The sequence below is a fragment of the Anas acuta genome, chromosome 5 (assembly GCF_963932015.1).
Source record: "Anas acuta chromosome 5, bAnaAcu1.1, whole genome shotgun sequence".
Taxonomy (NCBI): domain Eukaryota; kingdom Metazoa; phylum Chordata; class Aves; order Anseriformes; family Anatidae; genus Anas; species Anas acuta.
This window is the reverse complement of record NC_088983.1, coordinates 41702921-41721408: the sequence shown is the minus strand read 5'-3', so window position 1 is coordinate 41721408 and position 18488 is coordinate 41702921. Positions and strand designations below refer to the sequence as shown.

The 18488-nt window shown below is 35.8% G+C and overlaps 1 protein-coding gene across 3 annotated transcripts in view; it reads left to right on the top strand.

Moving 5' to 3' along the window:
• Positions 1-15100, top strand: part of STXBP6 (syntaxin binding protein 6) — a 111927-nt gene extending 96827 nt beyond the window's left edge. For all 3 annotated transcript variants that reach the window (XM_068684374.1, XM_068684375.1, XM_068684372.1), the window contains 2 exons: positions 6657-6814; positions 11915-15100. In XM_068684374.1, coding sequence (XP_068540475.1) covers positions 6657-6814; positions 11915-11938 — 182 coding nt within the window. In that variant the 3' untranslated portion in view covers positions 11939-15100. The remainder of the gene's footprint in view (positions 1-6656; positions 6815-11914) is intronic.
• The last annotated feature ends 3388 nt before the right edge of the window (positions 15101-18488 follow it).

The window sequence follows — 18488 nt, the reverse complement described above, 5'->3', positions numbered from 1 at the left end:
CAGACCTCTGACAAGATAAACATCAAATGACTTCTTTGCCTCTTTGGCAAAAAGAGGCAAAAGCACATAACCAGCACATAACCTTGGTTTACATGTATGTATGTATCTATATAACCAATATTTTTTCTTGTCCTTCTCCTCTCCTTCCCTCCCTCTAGAGGACTAAAGCTGAAATGGTGCATTAAAGCCAGTTTTGGATTTGGACAGGAAGGTATGAAAAGCAGAGTTCTCTCAAGTGTCTTCTTAAGCTTGCAGTTAGGAATGTCATTGCTGTTCTGACCTGAACAGATTATTTAATAGTATATCCTTCCACTCCTACTGAATAAATGTTCAGTAATATCTTTCAGACTTACCTTACACCCCTCCAGGAACCATAGCAGAATTCTCTTCGTTCACAATGAACTTTCAGCTCACTTTATTTTTTTTCTTTTTTTTTATATGCTTTTTTAGGCAAAATATCAAATTAAATGTATTTTTAGATGTATTAGATTTAATTCAATGTGTCTAAAAATATCTCTACTTCAAAATAATCTGCAATATTTGCCTGCATTTTTTTTATTCAGAACTGTTCTTATCCGCTGTTGGCATTAATGAACATTAAAAGATTCATTTGTGTGCGGAGAAATTGCCTAACCCACATCAAAAAAGTGGAAACTAGTGTAATCAGTCCTAATTTCAGGTGACTTGTTATTCTGATACCTATGCTACTTTCCCATGTAGAATCAGACTTTTACAAAGCTGGAACATTGATCTGTGACTTGAGAGTACAATGACTTGTGATGTTGTCTGATCAGTATAAGCTAACAAAGTGCAGTCTGACACCTTTGTGCTATCACTGCACCTCTAACTGAACACAGGATGTTCAGATAGAAACTGATCTGCCTGAAAATTGTTCTCTTCTGTTTATGCTCTGGCCTTTTTGTTCGGCGTGGATTTTCAGCTAGGTCAGTTTCTCAATCTGGTCATCCATCTGGCTGTGAAGTTACAAGTGCAGATACAAGGAAGACAATAGAAATGTGCAAGTGGTATGGGGCACCTGCAGAGGGGCAAGGCTGGCAGTTGTAGAGGTTCACATTGGCTTAAACTAGCTGTGAAACCCTATTACACTTTCAATTTGTCTGCCTCTTCTCTCTCCTCGATTTCTCTTTGCCCATATTACTTTCTTCCTTGTATTTTTCTAGAAAAAGTATTTTCTGGGAAACAGGGAGGACAGTGTGGAGGAACAAACCTGTATACGACTTTTATCACAATAGGTACCAGACTGTGGTAGCTAATGCTTCTTTTGACAGTCACAAACTTTCCAAATTCAGGTGCAAAGACCTACAGAAGTGTTTTGTTTACTTTTAGAAAAGGTGGATGTCTGTAGAAATCCTTCACTTCAGGCTGAGCTAGGAGACTTCTAAATTTTAAGTCTCAAAGTTAATTTGGGAAGGACATTATTCTTCAAAGATAAATTGAGAAAATAATATTCTGATTTCAGTCTGCTGATTCAAGTATTTTAAATTGTAATTAAATTAATAAGTTTAGTAAAGGTACTACTTTAGTGAATGTTCTGTATTTCAGAACACTTGGTCATCCTTTCTGGCTGATAATTTAAATATTGAAATTATCTAGAGACTAACTGGGGGGGTGATGTTGGGAGGGTGAGAATGTGGTGGTGAAGATGTTTCCTAAGTGCTTTCTAAAGGAAGAACAGCACTAAATAGCACTATACTGTACATCTTCTTCCCTTCTTCAGACTATTTTACTGCTTACAAAAAAACATTTCTTTTTTTATCTGCAAATTGTTCAATATCTTTCTCTTCTCTCCCAAGACCCTTAGATTTGTATTGATACTATAATTACACAATGCCTTTGGCTATTAGGTGATTAGTGCACAGGCAGTCAACAAAACACAAAACAGTAAAAATAAAGGAAAGCCATTCTTCACTTTGTTTCCAAATTTCTGTTCAACTTGTAGTGACAACAGTATATCCTAGTGTAAATCATACATTGTCATACAGGCGGTCTTGTTAATCAATTTGAACTGATTGCTGTTATACTTTTAACTGTACTTTATTCATTGATGCAGCTCCAGTTTTATGCCATTCAGTGGGAACAATATATAGCTCATTTTCTTATATAAATAGTTTTGGTGTGATGAACAGAACTTCTTAATTACCATAGCAATTCATGGTTATTTCCTTCTGGAAACAGAAGGTAATTGCTAAATGCTGTGTTAATGCATGTGCAATTAAAAATTAAATGCTTGTGTTTACAAATCAGTCACTGTAAAGTCTTATCACTGATGTACAGATAAAGCTCTGGATTAAACTGAAATACTTTTTATATGGCTAATAGAGAATGTGATGAACCTTTTATGAATGTGTGTTAAAACAGATCATGCAAACTGCAATAATGATATCTCAGGAGCCCAATTAGTTTCATCATTAAATAGACCAATTTCCATACTGATTGATGATAGTGTCTGTTTATCTTTCAGGTACTGTGTATGACAGGTTAAGAATGTTCTTTGTGCATTCTCTGATGCAGCTTGTGATAAGAAGGAAAATAAAAATTATAAATGAGGCTGACAGGAGCTGTGTGGTGATTCCTGCAAAGTTTTGTTTCTTCAGTTTTTCTGTCCATCAGCAAGTAATGTTTCCAGAATTACTGGTCTGAAGCACTTTCCCGAAGGCCACTCTGCCTCTCCATTGTTTCTACATCTTTGGGCCCAATCTGTTACGTATAATTGTACAGGTCACTAACAGAATTTTCGAAGGAGAAAGGAGAATTTAATTCCAGCAGTTCATATTCTGCTACAAGAAATTCAAAATGAAATGTCTGACTTGCTAAGCAAACTGGATTACCAAGCTGTGTAGCTATTAATCAGTTTGGAAATCTGAATGTCAGAAAATAAGACAATTTCAGATAAAAGGACAAAATATCATAGAGAAAAAAGAAAGCTATATTAAAAGCCACCCTATTATGCCACTTATTTGAGTAACTAAAAATAAGTAGTATGCTTCTGTGCTTTTATATATAGCAAACATACTGTTGAAAAACATAGAATGAAATCCAACATCTTTCTTGATTTTAGTTTTACTGAAATTGACCTAAACATACACATTTTGCTGATATTAGAAATTAATATTAACCTAATTCTTTAGATTAAACTCAATATAAATGCGTATTTTCCCCGTGTCATCTGGCAGTATTTATTTGCTCCACCTAGTGCGTGAGTCAGCAAATACTGCTGGGTTAAAAATACAGGTTGTGTGCTTGCCCTTAATAGTGACTTGAAAAGAGTTGTTTCATAAAATGATGAAGTATCTTTACTTCTCTATTTTCCTTTCTTGTTTATTTGAAAGAGAAAAGTCTGTAGTCTTAACTGCTGGGATCTGCTCTACACAGCCAAAGAAAGTTGCATATGCTTCAAAAACTGGAACACTTATGCATACCATAGTTGGGGGGGTGGTGGAACAAACACCACAAGTATGTGACTCTACATACAATGAAGACTGTAGGCATGCAAAATCTGCAAACACAGTACCTTCTAGATGAACAGTCTGGGAATTATGCAAGTGGCCTCCTACTAAAAGCAACCCAGAACATCAGCTGATCCATACACATATTTTGGTCGTATTTATCTCAACTTGCAAGTGTTACAAAATCTCTTTCCTGAGAAGATGTTACATGAAAAGGGGTTTCAAGTCTGTTGTTGAGGGGACTCTGTATCTGATCTAATAGGTGAGACCTGAAACCTTCAAAGAGACAGAAAAAAAAAAAGTTAATAGTTTTCACATTAGTAGAAACTAAGCAATGATGAAAGACAGTTTTACCAGACTCTAGGAAAGAGGTACTGACTACTACTCTATTTATCTATTTATTTTTAAGTGATTGTCAGTTGACGGGAAGAAGTTTACATCTAAGCGGGTACAGCTCAGGCAGTTTTGGTATTCAGTCAGAGAACTAACTTCTCTAGAAATTTTGCATCATGTAGTTACCTCCTGAAGAAAAGCTTGAAATTTTTACAAGTTATAAGAAGAATGCTATGTGATTAGTTCATAGGAATGATTCTCCAGTATATCCAGTACAAATTTTGCTATTCGGGGATACAAATGTAAGGACAGTCAATCATACCAGAAACCACCTACATATGCCCTAGAAATATACTGATTAAATTTAGTAGGGTACTGAGATATGGATTTCTGTGTTCCTCATAGATTAGCATGGATTTTATTTTTTTGGTTTGCTGATGTTTCAGGTCAGCAATCTGTATTAACTAATATTCACCAATAAATTTTAAGATGATGTCAAGATGGTGATGAGTTTTATAAAGCTCTCTACACACTTTGATTCCCTTAAATTCAGTGGAAGCTTTCTGGTTGTGTAAAGTACCAACAGAGTTAATCCAGTGTTTGGGAGTTTTTAAAAATATTTTCCTAGAAAACTAATGCTGATTTTAGATCAAGCCATGAAAAAAAAAAGGAAACCATTTCCAATGCATTATTGCCCAGTACATGTGTTTACAGGAAAAGTGACCTGAACAAAAGCCAAAATAAGCTTCTTAGAAAAATCAGTGGAACTGGCTTTAAACAAGCAAATTATGAACAAAGTAATGACTGACTGAAGAACTGTTGAAGTAAGAAAGTGCATGATACTTAAAGTGGTTTCACTGGTTTTGTCAGACTCCTCAGGGGCTGAAGAGAAACCACTTGAAAAGTGGTTCACTTACATCTTGACAAATTCCAGCACACAATATTCTTAAATATTCATCTCTTCAGTATTAATGCCAATTTTCTTTTCTAAATGCAACTTATTTTTTCCTTACAGAAGTAAATAAATAAAAACATCTGTAGATGTGTCACATCCTGTACATTTTGTGTTTTTAATTAGTAATGTGAATAGTGTAACAACATTGGCAGGCATGATACTGCATGGCATGCCTATCAAGTGTTGGCTTGATATTTCTTTAATTGATTCATCATTCATGAGTCAATGTGTGTAGGTTCTTAGGTCCCTTCCATCTCCTCCCCTTCTCCCCCCCCCCCAATAACTTAGTAATAGTTTTTATTTAGTTCAATAAATCTGGAAGATATTGTTTATTCACAGGAATTAGTGCATGTAGCTTGCGCTGCTGTATCATAGGCTACTTGGAGCAAATTCTGGTTTCACTCTTCATTGTTTGTTTGCAGTTTCTAAGGAAAGAAGTATTATCTGTAACATTAGTCTCAATGGATCTTTTGTTCTTGGCTTTCCTCATGAAAATTAGTAGCAAAATAACCATTCAAAATAATTTTAGGGTTTTATTTATTAACCTGAGAATATTTTTCAGTAGAAACACTTTTCAGATTAATTATAAAATTAGTAGGTAGGTGTTTGTTTTCAGTTGTCTTTGTATGTCTGTAAGAATAACAGACTGTTGTAACACAGATTTGCTGTGGTGCTCACATAAGTTTTGTGTATTGAACTAGTTTTATAGTTTCATCAGCATAATGCATTTAACTATTGCATATTTGTTTTTAATTCTGTGAAAAAAGGGATCTGGGTGAATGTAACATTCAGGGTCCTAGTTCAGAAAATTAGCAGTGACAGTGTGCCTCCTGGTTAATACTCTGTGTATTGGCCTTTTGACTCTCACAGTGCCTTTGTATATGTCCAGATTATTGATTCCCTGTGAGGTAGATTGTTTTAAAGCTTTTGGAGTTCTAATGAAAGCTACCAAGGAACTCTCATACTACCATATTGTGGAAAGTTTAATTTTTACTAGTCCTTTTGCTGAAAAGAATAAAGGATAGGACATGATTTTTTGTTATGCATGGGTTCTAATACATATACCAGTTCATGCTGATGATGTGCAACTTTACATAAGGAGTTTTCAGTTTGTACTGCTGTATGTGTTGTTAACATTCATTGTCAGTTCCTTCAAGAAAGAGAATAAGCCATTTCTTGGGGCTCCTACACTGTATGCCAGAGAAGAATCAGATAAATTATTAAGCAGATGTGGATGATAAGGCTAAGGGTTTAGATGATACCGAGTCTTACTTTGGCTTTAAATATGAAGGTTTCAATTTAATTCAGTATGCTGTGACATGGAGCATAACCACTGTTTCACATGGAGAAGGGATGAAGATAGATCAAAGCAGCATAAGTAGCAATAGTGTTTGGGTGGAATTGTAAATGAAAGATGATTATTATGATTATAGTACAGAAGAAAATGGTGCACTCCTACAGAATTGTCCTGCAGAGTTTTTCATTTATTCTACAGGGACATAGTGTGACTGTTTCAAAGAAAGTTACTCTATATAAAGAGTGTTTGGAAGAAGCTGTGCACTTGTAATCTGTGTCATGGATATAATAGAGTAAGCTCCTGAAATGGTGTAAGACCACGACACTATAAAAAAAACAAACAAACAAACAAAAAAACCTGTTTCCTTATATTTCCCAAGTACTACGTTGCAATACTGTCTTTTTTATGACACAATTTGATTGAAAAAACAGTAACTTATCCCCGTATCGATAACTGAACTAGATGACAAACATGACAAACTGGCAGATAACACATTAACTCAAGAACATTATAAATGAAAATATATTATTTACATTTATACTTTGTGTGTAATATAAAGTATATCTGCATTTGTGTATTTTAACAGCTTATTTTGATATTGCAGGAAACAGCATACTGCATTCAGCAGCAGACAGTGTGACAAGTGCAGTGCAGAAGGCAAGTCAAGCTTTGAATGAGCGTGGTGAAAGGCTAGGTCGAGCAGAAGAAAAGACAGAGGAGCTGAAAAACAGTGCTCAGCAGTTTGCAGAAACTGCACACAAGGTAGGACTTTGGGACAAGGCTCTCACATTCCAAGTCACACATTCCTTTCTCATGAGGAAGCTCTAGAAAGAAATACAGTCAGTCACTGTTTAGAAACAGCATACACTTTTCCTTGTAATTGTTCCTCATTTGGCTGATTTCTGATTTATAAATTCTGTGAATGGATCTGAGGTTTACTGCATTTCTACTTGGATTGAAATGAAACTACCTGTCCTAACCTTTCTGAAGCATATTTCAAATCCATCTTTCCACTCCTTTTATAAGAGGTTGTATATAGGAACAATTGGTACCTTCAGGCTGTTTGTTTTAGTTTGCTGTGGGTTTTTTTGGTACAAAAAATATTCCATATTAGGATCCAATTTTGCAATTCTACTGTCTGTTCTGTGATTAAGTGGAGAGCAGGGAGTAACAAATACTGTCAAAGAGCATTCTGGATGCTCTTCCAGAATTCTGTTATTAAGTAAGAATTTCTTCATGCTTCCTTCTAACACTGAGATGGGAGAAGATAGATCTACCTTCTGATTTAAGGAAACAGCTACACATTCCTGCAAGAATGATTGCTTTACAATCAGAAATGCTGATAATGCTGCTCACACAAAATAGGAACTAACTTCTTCAGAGCATAGATTCTTTAATCTATTAGTTTCTGATCCCAGTCTCTAATCTGGCAATTTCTTTTTATTTTTTTTTTTATTTTTTAGCTTTAGATAGGCAAGCAGTTCATTGCTACATTAGTGTGACAAAAATATTAATGAGCTGGTGGTCAAGAACTGAGGCTTCAGACGTTCTTTAGTCATATATTGAATGTCTGCCTGATGTCACAGTGGAGGAAGTAGGGGAAAAAAGTAATACAGAAGAGCCAAATCTGAAGAGCAGCTAGACAAACCTATTGTGTCTAGACATACCTTTTTACATTGATGTGAATACCCACCCCTTTTTTATGTACATTTTAAGATATCTTGGTTTTACTACTAGTAAAAATTCCAGTCAATCTGCTTGTTGGCAGTCTTATTTTTGTTTTATTTTACTTTATTGTATTTCATTTATATACCAAGTTTTGAGGATATTTATTTTCAGTATGACTCAAACTGATTAAGTGCTATGTTGATAAATGATAACAAAACCATGACACCCTTTTATGTAAGGATATAAGAATATCTTAGGTTGCTCAGAATATCCTTAAGTGTAAATTTAACATTACAGTGATTAAAAAGTCATCTGTTAAAAGGCCATGGCAAAAACAATAGGAAAAAAAATGAGGATCATTTTTCAAAAGGAATCAGTACTTTTGCAGTAATTATTATCAATAACTGCATTTCAGATACATACTTTTCAATAATTTATGGCATATTTTTGGTGGTTTTTATGGGGAGTTTTCTGTTTGTTTTTTATTCATTTTGATGTTTATTTGTTTGTTTTTAAACAACTGGTGCATATGGAATGAGATAATGCTAGTGTTGAGAAGGCTTTAAAATTCAGCTGTGTATCAGTAAACTGTTGTGAAATTGTCCGGCTCTGTACAGACTGCAAAAACACACTGTGTACAGCAATATAGTGAAATTATTGTTAATCCACCTTTGATTAGAAGTCATAGGCTTGTGACTGTTTCTGAAGAGGTATCTTTTTATATCTGCAAATGTTATGAGGATTTTGAGTAACAGTTCCATCTCAGGAACATATGGATATTGGCTATTTTTGTGGAAGATATTGATAATACTGTGCCTGTTGCTTCTGCATGTGCATAATGGTGTTCAACTTCCATCTATCTCTGTGACAGAAGTTGTGGGCATCTAAAGAATTTGATTTGTTGACTTTATAATACATCCACAGCAGGCAGAATGATTTTCAAAAAAAAAATTTTTTTAAAAAAAAGCTAAATGTTATAAACGAGGTCTCAACTCAATCTGAATTTTGTAATATTTATAAAACAAATATTTCTAAAAGGTATAAAAGGCAAGTAAACAGCGCTGGGTGTGCGGGGAGTCTATGCTCCACCAACACGCACACACAAACATCAAACATTATAAATATACAGAACATTGCTTTACATACTAAACACAAGTATGCCTATACATACGTACAATCAGGAAAGGTAACAAACAATCCTCTAAGTTTCATGACTTACTAAACTCGAGTACACCTATACATATGCGATTCAGTGATTCAAAGATCGAAGCCGAAATTCCTTTAAGTGGTATATTCTTTACTGCAGCACTGGATGCACGGGGGATCTCTCCACCTATCGTGCATACCCAAAGCAGAAAGCAGTCTTGAATTTATACAATCAAACAATATTCTACAAGCGCCTATACATATTCATCACCTATCCCCGCCTTCCCTCGCTTTTCATGCTAATTAGCCTTTTGGCACCTTGCGCCTGCATAGAGCCTCCCAAGAATTGTGGGCAGGGGTCTTTGGGAGGAAGACCCCGAGTCTTCCTCACAGTGTACTTTTCACCTTTGGCCAGGAATCTGCTGAGTTGGCAGGTTTCTTAATTGCAAGAGCTGGTTGTTGCTAATTCTTCCGTTTGTTGTATCTTTATAATGAATTCCATTGTCCAGTTTCAAGATTTATAGTCCTTACATTTGTTTCTCCGTCCGTCTGCCGCTTCCTTATCATGAGTTCCAGTGTCTTGTTTTGAGATATACAGTCCTTGTCTGGGGATTGTCCTTGCCTCCCCAATGCCTCCTTAATCATCAGAAAAGGTAAGAAACAATCCTCCAAGTTCCATGACTTGACAGTCTCCATTTTCCACTCCTTTTCTTGATTACATACAAGTCTCCATTTTCCATTCCCTTTGAACAATATGTCTTGCTTTAAGTTGTCAAGCAATTCGGTCTTCAGGCCTTATGTATCCCGTTCTTCCCGGATCGAAGAAAAGCATATCCATCTCCTTTTCAAGGCCAATTGGGCCTGGGTCAAAAGGCACGTCCAGGTCAACAGGGGGCATAACAGCAAAAGCCTTCAATGGCAGTAGCTGTGGGGGGCCCATGGCGTAGCAGTTGGATCAGTAAAGGAGCCCGCAGCTCCCTCACTGTCTGGCAAACCACACGTTTCTGACTGTGGTCCCACAGGGCTCTTTAAGGCCTCAGAGACTGCTCGCCAGGTGTCGAGCAGTCCCACTGCAACCTTGCCGTTTTTAGTTGCAGAGTCCCACACCTTGACCTCAGTTTGGTTTCATATTTCAGGCTCATAATCTGTCCAATTGTTAATAAGGAGAATAAGCTGTAAGGTTACCAGGACAGTCTTTGTTCCTAAGGACGTATGATTCCCCATAATGCGCAACTCCTTACTATCGAGGGGCAGTTGTGTGCACAGGTCAGCTTCTCTCAGCTCGAGCTTCTCTCCAGCTCCAGTGCACCTATTTCCAGTGACTTTCTGTACAAGCTTCTCTGAGTGGTTTGCTGAGTTTGGCTGGACCTATCTTCATGAGGCAATCAAAGTGCCTGTTCCTGTCCTGGTCTCCATTCTGCCAGCCTGTTCCTCTTCACTTCTTTTTCCTGCTTCTTTATTGATGTAACTTCATCGTGCTGCCGTTTTTTTTTTTTTTTTTTTTTTTATCTTGAAGGCAGGCTCCCCTCTTATACCCTTCTCTCCACAGCAGTTCTTTTCAAAACAACTTTTCATTGGTCAAACAACTTTGAATGTAACAACAACAGCAAACACCCAGAAACTTCCATGCCTTAACGGCTGGAGAACAAGAGACCAGCTGGAGAACAAGAAACCCTGAGACTGCATGGAGTCTCCTGAATCACCCTTCTTTGTTCCCTCAAAACTCTCTTATATTCCTGATGGCCTCGTTGTTTAGAGTCTAATATAGAGTCTCGACTCAAATTACCAGTCCATATATAACATAAACACTTTCTGAACACAAGCAACTATTTTAGTTGGCAAATTTGATGCTTTTGCTGCCTAGGACATACTTTAGGCTTTTTCATGCTTATGCCAAACGGTGCTGCTTTGTTGCGTTAGGACCAGAAGTCCTGGATTGATACTTTGCAGTTCTATACAAGCCAATTCTCAGGACCCATGGATTTATCTCATCAGGTCCTGTGAGCTTTCAGGTTCCTTATATGATCTCAAACCTGATCATCTCCTACAGTGAGCGGTTAATCTTTCTCCCAGTCCCTGCCTTTGCCTTCTGGGGCCCAGGCTATGTGGCTGGATCTCTTGCTAGTGAAGACTGAGGCAGAAGAGTCATTGAGTACCTCAGCCTTTTCCATACCCCAGGTAACCAAGTCTCCCATTTCCTTATGGAGAGGGCCTACAATTTCCCTAGTCTATTTCCCTAGTCTTTTATGGCTAGATCCTTGAGTATGAAAGGTTCGTGTCAATTAAATTTGAGTTATTTGTTAGTCCTCATTTCACTGTTAGCAAATGACATGTTAGCTGCACCTACCAGTGCAGGATCCTAGATAACTCATCTCAGCTTTATATAGCATGCTATTATCTACAGATACCTTTTTTTATATTATACAGAGTCTAAAACTAAGTTCTCTAGTTGATTTGGCAAAGTCAGTTTGCCTGCAGTTTTTATACAGGATTTATCTCACTTTAGCTCTTTCTTCTCTCTTATTCCTAGTTTTCAGTCCATTTTTAATTATTTGAACTATTCAGTAATTGTAGAGGTAGAAAGACAATCCTTAAAAAAATCCTTAAAATCAATCCTTAATTTTTCATCATCATGACAAAACCAGAGCTGCTGAACAGGTGTTTTAAACTCTCTAGAATTTCTGATTGTAATAATCCAAATCATTAGGCCTAAATGACCTTTCTTACATGCATATCTCTGTATCTGGGCTCTTGCTTACCCACATAGTTCTCATCACACATAGCAAAATAATGGAACATTGGGAAACATAGCTCTGAAAACAGATAAATTCTGCCTCTTCACCATAGCAAACGGAAACTTTTAGATATCTAGCACAGAGACAATTTGTTTGCCTATCTCTGTGCAAAGAAGTTCACGATTTCTGGCTTCTTTTGGAGAATCCAGTTTAGAAACTCTTCTGATCCAAACTAGCAATGTTAGCTTTATATAGCCATTGGTACAAATGATGCCTCTCTAATTCTTTTTTTCCTTTTTTTTTTTTTTTCTAGCTTGCAATGAAGCACAAATGCTGAGATACTGCCCAATGCTGAAATCTTCCTGAGAGAAACTGAAAAGTCTAGATTCAGCAGTTTTTACAGGAGATTAAGACTTGTGTGCTTTTTTCCTTCCAGTTCAGTGGAAATGCATCCTTTCAATTTCTGTGCAGGAAAAAATGTTGCATTTCTACCTTTTTGACTTACATTTTGTTCCTTTTTTTGTGATACTGCTACACAGTCCAGCAGTACTTTGTACCTGTATTTCTGTTGTTACAGGAGCCTAAAGCAAATGGGAACTGGACCAAATGACAAGCTGATCAGGATTAAAATAATATTCTTCCCCAATACTCCTTCCTGATACTGTATGATACTTTTTCCTGATATTGTATAGCAAAGTTGTTAACTGGGTGTTGACGTTTGTGTGGAAATAAAATCCAAAGAAGGGATACACTTTCCTTCATTTTATGTAGCATCAGCAGAATTTGAATGTTGGAGTTGATCACCTGAGGTTGTAACTATGGTGGAGATTACTGCTTTTTCCTGGGAAACACTCTTACCCTACCCAGTGTAGGAAGTTTTGCATGTGCCATCACCAGCATTCAGAAATGCATATTTGAATTTCATAGGGGAATCATTTGAAGGCGTTTGAATATTTCTATTTTACCTTCCAGATGGATTATTTGAGCAGTAGAGTGAAACATAAAGAATGTATGCTTGAAGTTTCAACACTGAGAAAGGAAGTAAATTATGCGTTTAAACACACATAGCTGTGCCTCAAACAGTCAAGTATTTAGCAATCTGCTGTAAAATAACATTTCATTTTCTTTATACCTATGATTCTCTGGCCTAAAGGCCTACATAATTGAGAATTCATTTTCCACATCATATTTTTCATAATCTTTAATAAAGTAAGAATTTTTGGGAACACTCCTGAGAAATTTGGTTAGAATGACTTTTGTCTTTAGTTAATCATCTGATTTTTAAAATGGAGGCTTTGAAAAAGCATATCTCAGTATATTAGAATCGTACCTTCTAGTTTGTTTCATTTTTCAACATTTACATTATCACTGGAAGAGTGACTCCATACATCATATTATATGCACTGTATGCAATATATGGCCTGTAATCTTTTACAAAGATAAGCAGGTTACTCTTTTTTCTTTTTTACTTCACAGATGATTTTGTAACATTTTTAAAACATTCTAATATGCTTTAAAATTAAAAAACAAAACAAAAAAAACCTGCTTTGTTTGTTTGTTTTACACCATTAAGGAAGAAATAGAAATCCTAGCAGAAGTTTCAGCCTTCATCTTCCAGAGATGCAGCTCTTTAAAAGCAATGCACGTCAGAATCTTCTGTCCTCATCTTACCAGAGATCCAGAAAGCTGTCATTAAATGAATGTACTGTAGTTTTCATTTTCAATGTAGAATTAGATATTTGCATTATTAATGACACTTTAAACAGTCTAAAGTCCTCAGAGCAGTGCTTGAAAGAAAGATAAAAGCTGCTGTAGTCATTGAGAATATTTTGGTTACTGTAAGCTGAAGCAACTTAAATTCTGTCTTGGAAACACTCATCATTAAAAGATGTTTGGCTTAGGGAAACATTCTTATATGAACTTAGAGACATCACATTGTTAAAACTGATTGCATTCAAACTTTACGTCTACTTTTTCATATATTTTAAACTGTTTTATATGAAGCTTGTTATTTAACATCACAGTGGGAATTGACAGAAGGCGTAAATTTGTCATCTGTGTAGTACCATACGATCATTTAGACAGATTTAGCATCAGCTCTAACAGTTACCACATCGTGCACTGTCAATTGAAAAGGAGTTTGGCCAGCTCTGTGTTACAAGTCAGAACAGGCTCATTAACAACATGAGCTCTGCACACTCAGTCAAGTTACTTACAATTAATGCTTGCCCTGGAAATGTCAGTAGCTTTCTGAGTGCCATTGTAATGACTATGGATATTTCTGCAAATCAATCAGGAAAACAGTCCCTCATTGGAAATTAAATTTCTACTAGAGACAAAATGTTAGACTAATTTTTAAAAATAGCTGCATTAGAATTCAGTCTGGGAGTACATATTTGACCACATAGGTTCTGTCAACTTCTTTTCCACTCTTTTTTTTTTTTTCTTAAACTTTATCCTGCTGCTAACTTCCAAGTCCATCTCCTGAGAGAAGGAAGGAATAGATTTTGAACTGCTGCCATCTAGCTGGCCTTCTGAGCTTGTCAATAATTCAGAAGACACGTTGAAACCCCAGATCAGATAAACCTGAAAAGAATTACTTGTCTAAACTGAGATAAAAAGGCATAGGTTTTCAGGTGTTTACATGAGTATCAGCTGAACAGGTCAAGGTCACAGCTGCACTGCTAAGTTCTAGGTCATTTGTGAGCTGAACTGTTCTAAGGCATTGCTTTAATCTTAATGATAGTTTTTCAGGATTTTTTTTATATATCCTCCAGTAAAATGTATTGTGTTATGTATCATAACTCAGGACTTTTATCTCACCATCAAAAGCCATTTACTGTGGGAATTCTGAGTAACCTAGTGTTATTGAATGAAGGAAAAGGGGGTTATTTGTGTGTTCACTTTGTTCTTGCTATTCATTAAACTACTATATTTGGTAGTTTTTAGAAGAAAAAAATTAGAGGTGTATAAATGTCTATCCGAAGGTAAATCTTAGAGCACTGCAATTTCCTTCTGGAACTTAGCTTGTAGTGTATACAATATAGTATTAGATAGTCATGTATATAACATATACTATGATTCAGGTTAATGTTTCATATGAAAGAATGTATTTGTAAATTGTAACAACATCAATAGTTTCTTTATCCTTTTAAAGTTCTGCAAAGAATAAAAATAATGCATTGTTAGACTTGAAACTACTGTACTGCAAACTCTGTCTTAAAAGGCTACTTTTGTGTCTAGCAAAAGTTGTGCATTATGTGAAATATTAACCAAAATGTGCTCTCTAAAAAGTGATCTTAAAGGTTTTGCTATGATATGGCAGAATTGTAATACTTGCTGGTATCTATTGTAACCAATTCCTCAAGAAGTTCTCAGAGATGTAGAAATTTTGTGCCATTATGGGTAAAAAAATAAATAAGAATGGGACCTGCTCTCTAGGGTAATTACTGGAAACCATAGTTTTGTCATTAAATACTTTAACTGTGATCAAAAGAAAGCTGTCCTTGGATTTTTTCTATATGTCTATTAGAATTTGTTCATTCAAAATACAAATTATTTTAAAAAACATCTTTCTCTTTCACTCTAGGAGAATAACAGAACTGAACAAAAAATTAGTTTCCACTAAGATGAAAGGTTTTTTGGGGGGGGGAGGGGAGTAATGGGAACTAGGTAGAATGATTTCGTGTCCAAGGAGATTCCAGACCATACTTAACACAAGCAAGAATCCAACGTAAAAGCAGGTTGATAAGAATTCCATGTTAAATTTTATTTCAATTTTCTATAAAATGCTTATTGATAAATTGTTGTTTTCTTTTGCTCGTCTACTTTTACTGATATTTTTTTAATCAAAATAAAAGCAATTCTGATTGTCCGGTGGGAATTAAGCTATAAAGGCTGTGTTCTTAAACTTCTATAAACACAGAGAAGCAATCCATATAATAAAATGAGGGCTGCTTGTAGATTTACATCAAGTATGAACTGATTCTGATGCCATCTGTTTGTTTTGGTTTTTTTTCCAGGCTTTTACAAGGTCTGTACTATTTCAGCTACTAAGAGAAATTTGCTAGAACGCTTGTCAAAAGTCTGATGTTGAACACAGTATGTGCTCAGTGCCCAAACTGCTTGAAACTTTTACTAAAAAGAAATAGATCTCTGGTGGATCGGAACAGAAATTGGTCAGAAGAGCATTTTATTATAATTAACAAATCATAATTTGGCCAATCTAAAGAAGTTCTTTTCTATACAGTGGTGAGCAGATCAGTAAGATGTAACCAGTATTCACTAAGGATGTCTCAGGTTAAGAAATTGCTTTAATTTTTTTTTCAAAACTAATCACATGAAAGTGGTCAACTACCAGTGGGCTAAGGACATGGACTTACCTAAAAATTGTTTTTTTCCAGTAATTCTAAAACTGAGCAACCAGTTCATAGCTCATAACCCCAGCTTGTTTTGTGTGTCATATGAAGCACTGAATGATATGTTTCAACTCTTTTTTTTTTTCTTTTTTTTTTCTGAGTGTTTCTTTTTATTTGCTGTTATCTCATAAAATCTGCATTGTCACAATGACTGGGTAACTCCAGACTGAGTGTAAGCATACTGTTTCATGTATCTTGATTCATCATCAATGTTAGGCCTAAGTATTCTGGGTATAAAAGTAAACTTGTTAGCTAGGGAAATTGTATGGCTTTAGAAACATAGAAGATAGACATCTAACAAAATTCCAAATGATGTTTTAAGTCCTTTCACAGCTCTCTGATGGTAGCTAAAATGATAGTTACTTTTGCAGGGGAACTGACGTTCTAGCCCATATTGTGTTGAAGTTTCGTTGCTGCTAAAGATGGGAGGACAATGTTTTGTTTGATCATAAGTGTTCTCGTCTGAATAGAACAGAAAGGAAACCTGGATAAAAAAAAAAAAAAAAAAAAAAAAAAAAAAAAAAAAAAAAAACAGATTTTGGCAATGTTTCATAATATATCAAAATGAAAATCTTTGTATGGAACTAAAATTAATTAACAAGCTGGTTTCCAGTCAAATCAATGAGTCAGGTTTTTTTTTCTCTCTCCCCACCCCCATCGCATTTCAGAAAGGTACAAGAAAGCTTTCTTTGCATAATAAATTTATAGCATGATCAGAAAAGAAGGATTTCTACAAAAAAACATTTGAGGGAAGTATTAAGATTTTAATGAGAATCGTCTTTCTTTCCAAAATGTTTACCATTTTTATTAAACATGGCATCTATTAACATTTACAACAGCTGTGAGATCCTTTATGTAGCTATGGTTGGCCCTCTGATAAAAAGCATTTGGCTTTAATAATAAATTGCTACATTCAGTTGTTTGAGCCTTGTAATAGAGTTTAGCTCAGTCTGAAGCATTCCGATATTGCTTTTTAGGGATAAAGTATGAGTACTATTCATACTGCGAATCAAGAGCAGCTAAATTCTGAGGTGAGAGTGGACAAGATGAGGAGCATCTTGAGCAAGTCAGAAGAGGTTATAAAGTAACTGCCAAGTGAACTCTGTGAGCTCAAGTGAGCCAAGCAGCTCCAATGAAAAAGAACAGCAGTGGTGGAGAGCTTGCCATTAGTGTTTTCTCACAAGTCGGCAGAGAACCATCTGTGCTTTTAGCAGCCAGTTCTAGCAAAATTCTTTCAGGATGTTCCCAAGTAGTCTTTGCACCTATGTATTGAGAAATGAGTGCCATGGGTTTTTATCTCATCTGTTCGTTTCTGTTGCTTTTCCACGTGCAGTCCTTCAGCATTTCCGACAAGCTGAAAACAGGTCTGTTAAGTCAGAGCACTCAAACAGGATGACAGGTACTATTCTTCATGGAGAACATGAACAGTCGTAGAGCTGCCAGTGTCTGGCTGAAATAATAGCTGTACATACAGGATCATTTGTAAGACAGATGGCTGAGAAAGGTACCATTTATCTGCCAGGCAAGGTTTCATAACCCTTAGCATCCATTCATGAGGGAAGCATCATTAACAGCTAGATGTTGCCAATTACCTCATCTTAGTGTTAAAATCCTTTCTTCTGAAGTCTCTATTCAATCTCCGCAACCACACTGAAAGAGGAAAAGGAGGTGGGGCGAGGTAGGGTATGTTTTCATGTTCATTGACATGGTAATGCTTCACAGAACGCACTCCTCTGTCTTTACATGTAAACAGTCTTTGAACAGTCTTTCCATATTCAGTAACATATTTCTCTCTTACTGGCACACTTGCAACTCCCTCATCCTAAGAGGTGGCTCCATGGCTTGCCTCTCATTTTTTTAAGACCATTTTGAAGCATGATCTTTAGCCCTTGCTTGCCCTTTGGTGTTTAACAGCATTTGTGTTATTTATTGACTGCAGTTTGTTACTGTTTGTAGATGAAGACGGAGACGTGTATTGCACATAAAATGAGAACTCTCTATAAGGGCAAAGTTGTAGTGAAAGACTGAGGAGGAGAAGATTTGTTAAATGTCAGATGTACATAGTGCTAGGCTAGTTGTGCTCTTCCTTAGTCTTACTAAAGGTTTTTTCCAAAGTCTGGGCAGAGGCTGTAATAATACAACATATTTATCTTCAATGTAACATTTTTCACCCTTCTGTAACAATTCAAAGAGAAATATCATCTTTATTTTTTTTTTATATTTTTATTATTATAAACTAAGGTTTGCAAGTAAGTAATTTAAAATAAAATAATGGTCAGGATAATATAATAATAGGGACCCGAGAATATAAAAACCAGATTCTCTTGTGCATCAGAAATAACAGCAGGCTTCTGGCAAAGACTTTTTTTTTTTTCTCCTGCTCCAGCAATATATCTTTCATAGTTGCACTCTGCAAAGCCTGTGAAGCATGACCAGTTGTTGCAATTTTTTTTTTTTCTGGAGAGAGAC